Source organism: Crassostrea angulata, chromosome 2, assembly GCF_025612915.1.
Source record: "Crassostrea angulata isolate pt1a10 chromosome 2, ASM2561291v2, whole genome shotgun sequence".
Classification (NCBI taxonomy): Eukaryota; Metazoa; Mollusca; class Bivalvia; order Ostreida; family Ostreidae; genus Magallana; species Magallana angulata.
Window position 1 is genome coordinate 32,189,253 of NC_069112.1, and position 16,139 is coordinate 32,205,391.

The 16,139-nt window shown below is 33.1% G+C and overlaps 1 protein-coding gene and 1 pseudogene across 1 annotated transcript; both read left to right on the forward strand.

Moving 5' to 3' along the window:
- The first annotated feature begins 64 nt into the window (after window positions 1-64).
- Window positions 65-4,336, forward strand: LOC128174202 (ankyrin-1-like). Its single transcript, XM_052839813.1, has 4 exons — window positions 65-71; window positions 813-901; window positions 1,310-3,320; window positions 3,408-4,336. Exons 1-4 carry the CDS (start codon window positions 65-67, stop codon window positions 4,334-4,336), a joined length of 3,036 nt encoding a protein of 1,011 aa, XP_052695773.1.
- Window positions 4,337-13,517: 9,181 nt separating this feature from the next.
- Window positions 13,518-14,162, forward strand: LOC128171244 (uncharacterized; annotated as a pseudogene).
- Window positions 14,163-16,139: the final 1,977 nt, after the last annotated feature.

Here is a 16,139-nt window from a genome sequence, read left to right on the forward strand (position 1 = left end):
ACAGTTTTGCTAAAACTTAAACAAAATCAATCCAGACTCTTCTTATAAAATTTAGACATAAAGAATGACAAGTAAAGAAGACATTTCAAAACGGAATGAAAAGTCAATCGCCCTATATCTATACTGATATTGTAGCAGTACTCGAAAGGATATATTGTAAAGTTAGTGTATATACTCAACCAACATTTATGAACACACATAAGAAAATAAAACCAACACTCTGTATTTTTTTTCCAGTTTGACAACAACTTATCAGGACACTTCAGAAAATAAAGAATCACAGATCATCTTTGGTTTACTTGGAACAATATTTGGACTTTCTATAATTACATGTCTTCTGTATTTCTTTCATACAAAAAGTAAGACTAGAGATAATATTTTTGTACTATTTATTAGGAATAAGAGGTTCATATTCCAATTCAATCAATATAAATAAAACGCAATTAACACATTTTATCTATAAATCTAGGGAATCGAACCTGCAAAAGAAATGACGTAGAAAATCGCAATGACGAGTTTTTTCCGCTTATGTTCTTGAATCAGCACGACAAAAGAGTATCAACTGAAGATGGTAAGAATATTTTGGGGAATGAAATCTAATTAAAAAACAGATTCATCTTTTAAAAAGGTCATTATTGGTTAATAACTTTCATAAGTGTAAGCACTCTTTTATAGATATGTTTTTTTAGTTTTACAGCTCGATAAATATATACCCGAAGAATGGCAAAAAGACAACAACTTTTTCGTTCCCACAAAAGCCTGCAAAGAAGCGGAAAAACTTACAAAACATCAAAACTTTGTCATTGTTGCAGGACATTCAGGATCCGGAAAAACAGCAATTATACAACACATTGCACTAAAATACAAGAATCGTGGATGGACCGTGAAACCGTTTCATACAGTAATTGACTTAATGGAAATAATTAATTCAACAAAAAATAATTTAGAAAACAAAATAATTGCAGTATTGAATGATCCGATCGGCAAAGAATCATTTGATGAAATCAAATTCAATTCATGGATAAAATATGAGGAAAGTTTAAAAGAGTGTTTAAAAAAAATTAAACTTCTAGTGTCGTGTAGAATATACATTTTGAATGACAAAAGGGTAAAAGGGATTTTAAATGACAAATCAAACATAGTAGACTTAAGTAACGACCAACTTAACCTATGTAAAAGTGAGAAAAAAGAGATATGGCAAATATACGCACCTAACGAAAAGGTAACTAAAGCTGAATTAGCAAAAATTGTTAAATCTGAAGCATATTTTCCTTTATTATGCAAGCTATGTTTTGTGAACAAAATTAAGAAAAGTGAGAGAATTAAGTTTTTTATGGAACCTGCAGAAATTTTTGAAGAAAAAATAAGATATTTCAAAACTTCGTGCAAAGAAAAATACTGTGCGTTAATTATTCTTATACTATTTAACAACAAATTTTGCGTTAAATATATGCAAGAAAGTGATACATTGGGAAAAAAATATAAAGCTGCATTGGAATTGTGTGATATAAAGATAGATACAGCACCTCATACTATTGGCGATACGCTTAAAACGTTAGAAGGTTTTTTTGTGAAGAAAGTAGGCGACACCTTTGAATTTTATCACGACTTTGTGATGGAAATCACCAGTTATGTGTTTGGAAAAGACTATCCCCTTTTTGCAATAGAACATGCGGACATTGGTTTCCTCAGGAAAAGAGTAAGAATAAACACCTTCAACGAAAATAATGATAAGTTTATTGTAAATGTAAGTGAAAAATGCAGTTTTACTCTAGGGAAAAGACTTTACAAAGATATTTTTGGAGATCGTTTGTTAGATGTTGTACTCAATCCTTGTCTGAACAACGAGGAAGTGACTAAAGTATTAATAGAAGAACTAGAGCTGCATCCAGAAAAACTAAAGTTGTTGATCGAAAAGAAAAAGATTCAAATTGAAAATCAGGACCTTAATATGATATCAAATCATTTCCTTTTGTCTAAACTTGTCTTTTTGAGTTTACAGGAGAGAATATCTCCTCTTGATGCCATTATAATTTTTTGCAAAACAAAGCTGTCTATATATTGTTTAAAAGCTCTACAAAAAGAAACGGAATGTTTAGAATGGATTTCATTATTTCCTGCATTATGTTGTAAGGGCTCACCAGAGATTTTAGAAATTGTTTTTCAAAACAACCTTCAATCATATATGTCAGAAAAATGGAATGGTCTCCATCCAATACATATTGTATCTGCATTCCATAATTACAAAATATTGAATGAACTGCTCAAAGTCGGTGTTGATGTGAATTTGAAAACTGACAATAAGAAATATTTTACACCATTAATAATAGCTGTAGGAAACGATACGGGAGAGGATAAAGATAACTGTCAATCTAGGCGCAACGAAACCGTAAAACTTTTATTGAGCAATGGTGCAGATGTTAATTTATGTATGCAAAACGGAGCAAGTCCTCTTTTTATAGCTTGCCAAGAAGGCCATGATAATATTGTTCATCTATTATTGAGAAATGGAGCAAAAATTAATTTATGTGAGGAGAACGGAGAAAGCCCTCTCCATATAGCTTGTAAAGCAAATCATAATGAAATTGTAAAACGTTTACTTAACAATGGAGCAGACCTTAATCTACGTATGGAAGACGGAACAAGTCCTCTAATTGAAGCTTGTCAAAAGGGACATAATACAACAGTACAAATTCTGCTGAGCTATGGAACAGACATTAATGAATGCATGAAAAATGGATCCAGTCCACTTCTTCTTTCTTGTCAAAATGGACATTTATGCACCGCAAAATTTTTGCTGCACAATGGAGCAAATGTAAATCTATCTATGAAAAATAAAGCAAGTCCTCTGCATATTGCTTGTCAAAATGAGCATAACAGTATTGTTAAACATTTACTTGATAATGGAGCAAACATTAATTCTTTTATGGAAAATGGAACCAGTCCTCTCGTTATAGCTTGTCAAAAGGGGTATGTAAACACAGTAAGGATTTTACTGCATAATGGAGCAGATATTAATTTCTGTATGAAGGATGGGACCAGTCCTCTTTTCATTGCTTGTCAGGAGAGACATAGTTCGATTGTTGAACTTTTACTGAAAAAATTTGCAGACATTAATTTATGCAAAAACGACGGAGCCAGTCCTTTATCTGTAGCTTGTCAAATGGGACATGAAATTATTGTGCATATTTTATTAAGTAGCAAAGCAGATATTACCTTATGTATGAAAGACGGAAGCAGTCTTCTTTACATTGCTTGTCGAGAAGGACACCACAAAATTGTTGAACGTTTACTGGAAAAAGGAGCAGACATAAATAAACGTGAAAAAAGTGGATCAAGTCCTTTCGATATAGCTTGTCAAAACGAACATGTTAACATTATGACACTTCTATTGGGTAACGGTGCAGATATAAACGCATGTGATGAACAAGGGGCCAGTCCTCTATATAAAGCTTGTCAACGCGAACATGAAAGCATTGTGAAAATTCTTTTGGAAAATGGAGTAAAAGTCAATTTATGCAAGAAAAACGGAGTCAGTTCACTCGATATAGCTTGCCAATACGGATATGAAAGCATTGTTCAGCTTTTACTGGATAGTGAAGCAGATATAAATTTATGCAATGAATTCGGAGCCAGTCCTCTTAATATAGCCTGTGAACAAGGTTATGACAGAATTGTTCAACTTCTACTGAGTTACGGCGCAGATATTAATTTTTGTGATGAATACGGGATAGGTCCTCTCTATATAGCTTGTGATCACGGTTTTAATAACATTGTCCGACTTTTAATGAGTAGCGGTGCAATTATAAATTTATGTAGGAATAATGGAGACAGCCCTCTTCATATAGCTTGTAAACACAGACATGTTAACATTGTACAATTTCTTCTGAATGAAGGAGCTGGTATCAATATATGTAATGAAAATGAAGTTTGTCCTCTTTATATAGCGTGTGAACGCGGACATAATAGCATTGTAAAACTGCTATTGGGGAATGAAGCAAACATTAATTTATGTGAGAAAAATGGAGTCAGTCCTCTAAATATAGCTTGTCAAAAAGGGCATGCTAGTGTTGTTCAACTTCTACTGAATAAAGGAGCAGATATCAATTTGTGTGATAAATATGGAGCAAGCCCTCTCCATACATCTTGTCAGCACGGGCATAGTAGCATTGTAGGACTTTTACTAAGATATGGAGCAGATATGAATTTATGCATGAAAAACGGAGCAAGTCCTGCCTTTATAGCAAATCAACAGGGACACAATAGCATTGTACAACTACTGCGTAATGAAGCGAAACTTGCAAAAGTTCTGCATCATTCCCTAGGATGGAAATGACCTTTAAATACCAATAACACTGGACAAGTCATAATTAAAAATATAGACACATCACAGAGACGACTTTATTTACATTCATTTCATGCATCTTTTACAATTTTATGCTATGGGATGCAATTTTAATGATATGCTATGAGATTTTAATGCAATGCTATAAGATTGGTATGCTATGCTATGAGAAATTGAATAATATGCTATGCTATGGTCTGCTATAAGATTTGAAAAAACACGCCTCCACACACAGAAGAGTTCAACACATTTCGAAGTAAAATAATAAGGAACCAACGTATATCACAAATCTGCGAGGTGAACAAAGGCATTTAAAACCGAGTTAAAACATTTTGAATGCTATGCTATTGTTTGTTATTATATGATAAATGAGGTTCTATGAGATTGTATGCTATGGTATGAGATTCCAATGCTATGATATGAGATTCTAATGTTATGGCATAAGATTTCAATGCTATGCTATGCTATGCTACGGTGTATGTTGTAAAATTATGCTTGAACTGACTGTACATAGCGGGTATTAGTATGATCCGTATATAAATAAAATACCCAAACATTTTACGCACATTTCTATCGAACACGACAATCACCACTTGATTTTCATTGATAGTTAGAAAGATAAACTTATTTTCTGTATTTTGATGTTAACATGTATCCATTTGATTTCTACTGTTTAGCGTGTTAAAATATCATTCTTTGGAGCTACATGAATAAATCTTGAATAAATCTTATTCCGTCGGGGTTGTAATGAATATCGCATGTTTTCATAGTATCTAGATAAAAAGCCTAGTCTAGATATAAATGTTGAACAAAATCATAATGTATTGCTTCATGACCTATTCATCCTTTTTAAAAAGTGATACGTACATTCTATTGAAATTCTAAGTTCATAAAAAATGTTTATAATTCAAGTTTACATGTATAACAAAGACTTTTCACAGTAAGAATGTTGAAAAAATTAAGCACGCATGCAAAATACTTTTGCATTGACACGGAAAGAAGCGTTTAAATAACCTTACTGTGATATTTTTAAGTTATCTATATACATCTTAGATATTTTTTTTAAGGTTAAGATCTAGTAAATAAAAGGTGCCTACAGGTTTAAGATATAAATTTTTTCGATGATGCTTTATAACAAGAGCGTTGTTTGATAGGGTGTACCGGGGCTAAACCCTTTGGCAAACACAAGTAAAAATCATGTTTTAAACTGTCATTTTCAATGAAATATAAAGGAATTGAGGAAAATATAATGTCTACAGTCTCCCCTAAAAAACGTAATTTAACAAGCTCCTGACATCCTCTTAAAATTGATGTCAAATTGAATAAGGTATGGGGTTACTTTTTCCATTATTTAACAAAGAATGTCAAGAAATTGTTTAATTTTCTACATAATTCTTTAAAGCTGTAAAGTACGGAAATTTTTTTTTCAAATTAATTATGACGTCTTAATGGTTCTAGCTCCATAAAGACACTCTGGAATCATTTACTAGATCTTGACCTAACCCTAACCCTTACTATTTTTTATGCGATAAAGAGAAATGTTTGAAAAATACAAATTGTTCCGGGATTCAAACCCCATTTAAAAATTAGTTCTTAGGTCTTAGTTACAACATATTCTATCTGCGTAACCACTAGACTATTTTAGACATGTTTTCTATTGGGGGAGTTTAACACATTGTTCCTTAATTTCAATGCTATTAATGTTTTTTTCCTAAAGATAAATTTTTTATATGCCTCTTCGAAACAAAAAGCGGAAGTTGCAGTTTTCAAGGTAACCAAAAAAAAATGCAGATTTCAAGCAATTGTCTAACCCTAAACGTTAAGGATTAATTGATATTTTTTAAGCAGGTAGTTTTTTTAAAACAATGAGGATTCCCCCTTTTTAAGCGTGAAATCTGCTATTTTTGTCTGTGTAGCCATTTTCAAATTTATTTCTGTCTTTTGAAAGTTAGTACAAACTTTCCCGATAAAATTCTATACTGCAAAAAGTAAAACGTTGCATGCAAAAATAGACTTACACCGAAATCATCAACTTTAATTTTTCCATTTTACTTGCAACGCCTTTAGGGAAAAACAGCATTTGAACTGGACCACTTTCTCTAAGTAATAGATACGGAGGATCCAGTCCCCTCAATAATGATATTGTTTCCTTCGACAGAGTAATGTACCAGACATTAAGGTGTGAAAATATGCCGTAGCTATGACGTTCTTATTGTTTGGGAATAAAAACGATATAATTAATATGCATAAATAATAGTCATGCTTGTGGTTGGAAACGCGCATAAAACAAATTTGCTATGCTAATGATTACCAACTAGACTTTGACTCGTGCGTGTACGGGTTGACATTGCATATGGTATCTGGCATGTACAAAATAGATACATTGAAACACCGTATATTGTTGACATTTGCATAACCAAACTTCAAGCCTACAATAATGCTATTAATTTCACTGCACTCTGCTTAGTAAGAATAATCTAACTGTGTCTCGGGAAAGGCCATCACAACAGTTAAAATGCCTCCAATATACCCGTAATGTAGCAGAAAATAGCAGAATTGCTCCAAAACTATTTTGGAGAAAATTAATAAAGTTGCATTGAAAATAACAGTCAAATTGTTCACAACAAACCATCTTGAAACTGTTAATACCTTTCTTCTAAAAGTTTAATTCTATAATTGGAGAATTCAACATATTTCAACAACGTTTTTAACACACCATGTTGACATTCGAAACTCTCGGGTTTTTTATAATAAATGCACTGTGTTAGAGTTGTCTCCCGTATTTTCTTGGATGAAAAATTTCCAATGGAAATTAACGCGCATTTGTTTTATCGTTTCCAAGTTTATCCAGAAAAATGTGATATTGTGGAAACATAAAATAAAGAGCCACCCGTGATTAAGCGTGAATGTAATGCGAATGCATAAAATTAACAAAATAAATCCAGGTGATTTCCCTAATTGTTTGAGGAATTTTCGTTGATTATTAATTGAGGAAGCTTGATTGAGAAAAAATAAAAACAAATTGGTAATCTTCAGGTACCAATGATCTTTAAAATATATAAAACAAAAGATAGTACTTTTCCGATTTATCGGTATTAAAGCTAAACAATTCGAGTCTATTATTTTAATATAATTTTAACATAATAGTATAGGTTCGCTTTAAGAATATAACTAATACTGGACATAGGGAATGAGATCCAATAAATACTGGGACTTCGCAATAATATAACCGCGCATTACTTAAAGAGACAGTATGGCGCATTTCATTAAAAAAACCGACCAGAAGAAAATTTCCGAGCAGGTTCGGTGTTTTTGTTCTACTCATAAATGTATAAACTTTCAGAAAATTACAATTTTTATTGTGGAATAAATCTACTTGTTTCATTAAAATTAATAATTGGGTATTCCTATTACATAAATACATCGCCACGTGTAAGGGGGTTCCGCCTTCTATGGCATTACGCATGCGCATTTACTATAAACAAGTCAGCATGACGAGTAAGAGACCGGTTAGGCCTGCTAACTTGACTGAATTGGCAAAGAAAAGACTAAGAAGAGAATGCAGCCGAGCCAATTCGGTAACGAGAATATATTTGGGGGACCAATATGTTCGTTGGATGGCTAAGAAACGAGAACTTGACGAGACACATGAAGGACTGACGAAGATTCTCCCGGACAGGTTTGTTGATAGAACTATTGCTTTTCTTCTTAAATTCTCCCGGGTAATAATTGACAGGTTTTTTTCTGCGTTTTATATTTTCAATTTTATTGCTACAAACGTAATTCAATGTGTAACTGAGGCCCCTTGAGGGTTATTTGACAAAATTATGTCAGTTCATGTTAAATTGAGCTAAATGCTTTATCATTGTTAAAATTGTCTTAGGTTGTCAACAGACAGTGAAAGTGAGTCAGCTGAATGGGCATGTGCACCAGCTTTTAAAGTATCCACACCATCAAGACAAATGGAAAGGCCTTTTCACCTTTTCCTGCCTTCAGTTGATGTGTCTGAAATTTTTTAGGTAAAACATTTAAATTTCAAAATATGATGTTTATCAAGTAAACAAGTTTACATTTAACTGAAATACTTTTCTGCATCAGTGCTCCAACTTGCGACTAATATGGTTGACCTTTAGTTTAAATTGAAAAAAACCCCACCCACAATTTGTTTCTTCTATATCTTGACATGTATTTCAGTGAAAACACAGGCACAGATGTCTCCCAGAAAAAAAAAATAGAGGAGAATTTTGTTACCTGCTGTAACAGAGGAATCGCTTGGGTAATATTATTCTTATTTCTTTCAAAATAATTTCAGTCAGTTGATATTAATAACTAGTTTGATTGTATTTTCATTTGATAAACAATATATGATTCCATTTCAGTCACATGATTTTAAAATAGCTTTATTGAAAATACACTTTAGAAATGATAAATAGATAGTTTGATTGTATTTTAATTCATTAACAATATATGCTTTTACTTCAGACCAAGCCATAGGAGAAAAAAGTTTCCCGCAGTGAAGGAGACATCATTTTTGAATCCTTTTGAGTGAGTGAGTTTGAAGAAAATATATTGCTAATTATTGTTTTCTTTGTTTCGATCAGCTCTTGCTTACCTGAGCTGTCGAAAGCTTTTTTAGTTACATTATGATTTATCTGGTGCCTGTATGTAAACTTTTAGCATGTTCAGCTTCATCAAAACATTTTTAAAGAGTTTTACAAAGTTAATTAGAACAAATCTTTCGAATAGTTAAAATTCAATCTTCCTTAATTGAAATTGTTTTTCAAATTATGGACCATGGGGTTAGAATGCAGCTATAATTGGGAATTAAGTTTTAATGAAGTCTTTGAAATTTTTTTGAAAAAATTTTTCCAAGACTGAAAAGCTTGCTTTACTGACTTGATTTTTTTCAGAGTTACAATTGATATGTCAGAGGAGCGTAGCAGTGATATTGACTCTGATGATGACTATGAACCAAGTTTCAATAGGAACCTAGAAGTAAGGCTTTTATTTCTTTTTATTGGAATAATTATTATAAGGTATGATGGCCTCTTTATCAATGTACCTTAATATCAAGTACCAACATTTTTAATCTTTTGACCTTCAAATTTGACTTGAGTTGCCATACAGGGTCATCCATGTTTCACAAATGCAGCTTGTTCTTCCTGTTTTTATTTTAACAACAATGAGTTATTATATATACAGACCAAACAACATGGATAACTTAAAAGGAGTCACTTTGGAAGATCAATAGTGTGGAGTGGAAGAATGTGAGACAGAAGTGGAAAATGAATCGGAGGAAATGAAAGAGGATACAGGCACAGTGGTCATACAGCTCACCAACACTGAAGACATCAAAATATTAACAGAAGACTTTACTTGTTTAGTGTATAGGAGGTGTTTACTGAAGTTGGCGAGCACCAATGTCAACAAGATCTGCAGCATAGAATGATGTAATTCTGCAATCACCCTCCGTACAGAAAATATTGGATCAGCACTGTATATTTATTGGGTACCTAAATCTTATTACTTTTTTTACTTAAAAAATCAGCAACTTGACAATGAATAGAACCACAATAGATAATGTAATAGGCTTCATTTATGATAATTTTTTATTTTTTTAGGAATGTGAGCGAAACATGAAGTCTACAGATGGTGTTCACAACCAATATTAAATAGACATCTTCATGGTGGAGACTTGCAAATTGCATCTGCTTTGCTATGCTCTGGCAATAATTTCTCTAAAATGACTCTTTATGCAGAATTCCTCAGGTTATATTTTCCAGGCAAGGTCAAATTTTCCAACATTCAAAGAACATACCTGGTACCAACAATTAACTCTTTCTGGATGGAGAGCCAACGCCAAGTTGTAGAAAGTATAAGCGGACGGAGTGTTGTTGCATTAGGTATGTGCTATATTTGACCTTAAATTTCGCCAAGTGGTCAGATGTATGTTAGATAATTTTATCATACTTTTATTTTTTTTTCTTACATAAAATACATTCAATTGATGTGATTAATTCCATAGGAATTGCTGTGAATGGACTAATCCCCATTGTTTTGTGCATTAGTCAAGTGAACTAGTTCATACTAAAAATGTATATTGGTGTCATATAATAGTTGAAATATATACCACTGAAGGAGTTAGCAAAGTTTCAGTTCCCCTTGACAACTATCAGTTACCTCAGCTTCACATGAGAAAGAAGTCCTGAGATCTTGGAATCTCCTCTACTTTCTCAATGATAAAACTGTAACTGGGCATGGGTATAGTCTATTAATGCATTTTCCACAGGCGGTAATGTTAACGTTATGGTTCATAGCTCCGACCCTAATATTCGTTCAGCAACGAAGGACCACTTGAATGAAAGCTCATCAAATTGTCTCTTTCCTGTTAAAATTTCGTGGTTTGATGTCAGATTCGTTTTCCGGCAAAATGCGTCTGTATTTAAAACCCTCAAAAATGAAAGTAAAAGTAGGGAATTTCTCAGTTTTGGAAAGGGTGTACATCAAACAATTTTAATTCTTTTCTTCAAATGATAATTCAATTTTGACACTTGTTTTTAAAATTGCAAATCCTCTTTTCTGACTTTGTGTCAACCATTCTGATTTAAAATGTCCCAATAAATGTATAAACACTCTGCAAGTATAGGGACTATTTTGCTTAAAGGCACTACTTTGTTGTCCTACTGATTCTAAAAATAGTTAGAGGGATATACCCAACTGTGTGTTACAAAATTCAACATAAGATTACAATTTTCTGATATCAGGGGATGGTCGCAATAACAGTCCTGGCCACAGCACACAGTACTGTACTTACACAATGATGGATGGTCAGTTCAAGAAGATAGTTTGCCTCATAACAATGGACAAAAGGAAAACGGGCAAGAAAAGTTGTAACATGGAAAAGGCCTGCTTTATGAAACCCATGAATGACCTGCTAGAGAACCATGTAAACATTGAGGAAGTAGTTACAGATGCTCACATACAAATAGGAGCAGTAATGAGTAAGAAGAATTATTATGTTGAATATGATATCATTTAATATTTATTCGTTTGATGAGATATCGGCGCCTCTGATTGGTCGAAAAATTTCTTTGATACTTGCATCAATAAAATTTTTACCGGATCTACTTTTCTCAACTGTTCTGATCTAACACTATTTATAGAACGGGAATTTTCAAGATAAACACTGTCAACAAAATGTAAAGTTGTGTCTGTTTTATTGTCAGCAAACACAATGCAACCTTGTGAATATAAAAACCTGAAAGTTTAACCTTCAAAAATAAACAAAACACATTATTTGATTCACGAAATAGAACATTAAGCGTCTTCTCACGATTTCGTCTGCTTGAGATCAATCAACATTTACAGCGAGGCTGGTTGTTCCTTTTCCAGGAATATCATAACGAACATATAGGCCGTAAACTTTTACGGTACTTTTACTTTTACTGCTGTTCAAATTTGGTAACGATCATTTTTAAATTTACACACGTACATGATCGGTCATCAGAATAAGCGTCGTAAAGAAAAGCTATGAGTAATGCATCAACTCCTTCCGATGAATTATACCAGATATTCTTTCTCAGTAAATGCCTCGACTTTGGATATTATCATGTATTATCAGAAACAGATAAATAACAAAAGAGTGTATATATATATCTAAAGGTCTTTAGCAATATTGCTTTGTTTTAAATTGATATGCGTGTCTTCCCTAAATACAGCTGTACCAAGTTCACAAGACACAGACACAGTGGGTACAGACATGGAGTTTGAAATTCTCTGTAAGTGTATGCATGCAGATAAATTAAGCCACACATCAATTACATGTAATGCATATTTACAAGCTATATTAGCCTCAACTGATTTATTTTTTGGTGTTTTATTTTGATTATCTTATTTCCTATAAATCTGACAAATATTCTTGTTAGGTGTAAAATGTGTACTGTAAATGTTTATTGTGCATTGTGTATAAAAAAGTTTAAAAATGTATGCAGTGCTGTATGCAAACCAATGTCAAAAGTAATTATGACTCGGTACTCTAAGAGAAATATCATTCTGTCCAACTGTCTGTCTGTCCATTAACACAATATGTCACAAGTAGACCATACAAGAAGGATTATGTATCTTGAGACTATGTCAGTTTTTTAGTATCTATAATGAAATATTAGTATCCCTTTCTTAAGGAGAAAGGGGTATACTGTTTTACCCTTGTGTGTCTGTCTGTCTGTCTGTAACAATAATTTCTGTCACAGTTTTCTCAGCAACTAGCTATTCATCACAGATGCTTGAAATTTTAACACACACTTTGTATAGGCATGCCATATAGTGGGATTTATTTTTGTTCCATGTGTACATCAACTTCCTGTTTAATGTAGACTTTGCTTATTTTGTATATATATTCAAATCAGAGCGAGGGTATTACTAGTCAGCACTGGTCACTCGCAGATATCTTGTTTCCATTATTAGAGCTGCATATTCATTTAATAACTCATAAGTGTATCTAAATATATCAAAGTTTGATCAATTAATAAATAGATCATGGTAAACCAATATACTGAGACAAATCATAGACATTGACTATGCAAATCATACTACCTGAGAAGATCATACACATAGCATTTATACATGAATTCACATTTACGAGTTACCGGTAGATTTCTAGTTATTTAACTGAAATCAATTTATGCAGTAATTTTTAAGAAACTTGTTAGACAATTACTTTCAAATATGCTGATGAATCAAAACATCTTATTTGTTTAAAGAAACAGCATTCGGGATATGCTTGATTGTATCTAGTATTACATGTATATATATATAAGAAATATAGTAGGGGGTGCAAGCACGCACTAAGACCTGTTACACAGTGAGTTATGTGGCATTATGGCTCTTTGCTTATTCTAAGTTTTGGATATTGATAATATTTTAGTGAGAGAAAGCAACTTAAAAAGTAAAGTACTTTGCAGAGTACATTATTCATTTAACAAATTTGTGAATTTCTAAACATTTGCTGGTCCTTTCTGGTATGTCATATCATTTGTAAAATTATATCATAAAAATAACAACTTTGTTTATAGATAACAAGTTTCAACCTCTGAAGATTTAACTTACAAGACCTTGATCTGAAATAGCAAAGTCTGCAAAGTATTACTACATCATCATGGCCAAAGAAGCTGTTATGATAGTCCTGTCCATCATAGCCCCAGGACAAGAGGACACCATTCTCTCAAAACTCAGTCCATCCTCTACAAATGAAAGTGATGCAACAGACGAAGCTACACAACAGTTGATAGAGGCATATGATGTAACATCAGGCAAAAAAACCAGCTGCAGATCTTGTCATTATTTGCGAACAACTTTACAAAGGAAAAGCTTCTTCAACTTGTACCATCACTGACACAATCCAAAATTGATGCCGCCAGAAAACATGCTTCAGTGATAGGACCATGACATATACTAAATCCATCAAAGATATACAGAATACGTCTGACCAGACCAAAATTGCTACACTTTCTGGAATATGTATATATGCCCTCTATTTCCCAGGTTCTTGGTTTTGGTACCATGCAACTTTATTTGTCAAAGGAGAACAAATACAAATTCCAAAAGTTATCAGAAATGCTGTGAGTACTAGAATCATTGCAAACTACCTAGAGTATTGCAAGGAAACAGAGTTCCAAACTTTCAGGCGTGCATCTTTGTACAGAATCCTGAAAGCCTGTCGAGCATCAAAAAGGAAAGCAATACATGGACTTGACAATACTACAGCACTTGGAATGAATGCCATGGAGTCATTACAGAAGGTTGTAACAAGACTTGGGGAATATGGATTGGGTATAGAGAAAAATGACACTCTGATTGATATGATCAACATCTGTAATCAGCACTTGAAATTTGATGTGAAAAGCCGTTTCAGCAGAAGTTCCTCCTGCAGTGATCATTTTACAATGTTTGCCCTGAATGATCCAACAGACACATGCTTTTCTAGTAACTGTGATCATGACCATTTAGACATTTGCTTAAATTGTGTTTTGACACACAAACTTACAGAGGGCATCACTGAAGCCACTAAAACAGTCAGAATACCATCTGAGGATTTGATGGAGGAATTGCAGCTTAACATTACCATGGCAACAAAAGCAATGAAGGACTGGAGGGCTCATCTTCTTAGAACTGTGCACCAAGACTTTGCAAGATCAGACATCCTTCAACACCTTGATTCAAACCAGGGACTTCTTATAATGGATTGGGCCATGAAGTTTCTACCCCTCCAGTACAGGGACGCACAGTCAGACTTCTTTGGAAAAAAGGGCATTTGCTGGCATATTTCATGTTTAATTACCAAGAAGAGTGACCCTGAACCAACAGCTAGCATCTTGTCAGACCATCTTGACTTGAAGACTTATATCCATATCCTTGAGAATGGTACTCAAGGTTAGTTTTCCATTGCTCATATTATTAGACACCTTTTTTTTTTACTCTATCAGTGCAGTTTCCAAACCTGAAACAGATCTACATGAAGACAGACAATGCTGGTTGCTATCACTGTATATCACTAATCTCCTTTATCAGTCAGAATCACAGTCATTTTCCTATTACCATCAAGGAGTTCAACTGCAGTGAAGCACAGTCTAGAAAAGATCTTTGTGACAGCAAAACGGGTTCCTGTCGAATGCATGTGGCTAGATTTCTGAATGAGGGAAATGATATTCTTTCTACCTCAGACTTGAAGAGAGCCTCAGAAAGTAATAATGGATTGAAAGGAACAAAGACCTCTGTTATCTCCATTGACAATGCAGAGGAGCCACAGATAAAATCCAAATTCCTCAGATTAGCGTTCTGAACAATTTCAGATTTGAAGTGGATTCAGTTATTGCAAGAAGGGCATATCAGATTGGTTGTTGACGCCTTATTGAGACTAATACTTTGGAGGATCAGCATCTTAATGTTGGAGAAATGAATGGTTTTGAGGTAAATGTTAGTTATAAATCAAAGTACTGAAGAACTTCCGGGAGTTGATTTTGTCGATGTTTATTTTAAAATCAATGATATACTATTTTGCATGACAAGTCATGTAGTTTTTAATTTGTATTACGCACATATTTATAATATGAATTTTGAAGTCTTTTTCGACAAGAATGTCGAGAAACCCCCATATGGATCATGTTAAATAATATTTAAAGATAAAATTAATGCAATCAAACAATGTAACAGTAATATAAATATTTCTCGAAAATTGTATGGATCCAAGCAATATTGAACTCTAGTCTGGTTCAACCAAACGCTCGGGTGACACTGTAAATCTCCGACAAGGATTTAAGGAGATAGCCGAGCCTCGAGTTGAACGAGACTATATTTAACTCTGGCGTAGAAATACATACGACTACAAAAAATATTTAAATTGATCGTACCATTTAAAATCTGACTATTTTCAAGGTATTTATAAATACGTTTTCTTGAAAAACAATGCTTTAGCATACATTACATCGAATTTATCAATTATTTTCAAGAACTAAGTTTTATCAGCAGCAATGATTTGTGTTGAGGTCCAAACACTGTTTTACTTTCGGTTTTTCTGAGTAACTGCATAGGATAGTTGATTAAAATCAACTACCAAAAGTATATAAGCATTACTGATATAATGTTCAATTCAATATCATAAAGAATACATACTAGCTATTTTGTCTCTGTTATATAAATTATAAATGCAATTACTATATAGTCTCTGTAGTATAATTACAAATGTATGTGCTCTATAGTCTAAAAATTACAAATGTAATTTGGATTTTAATGCTGTATA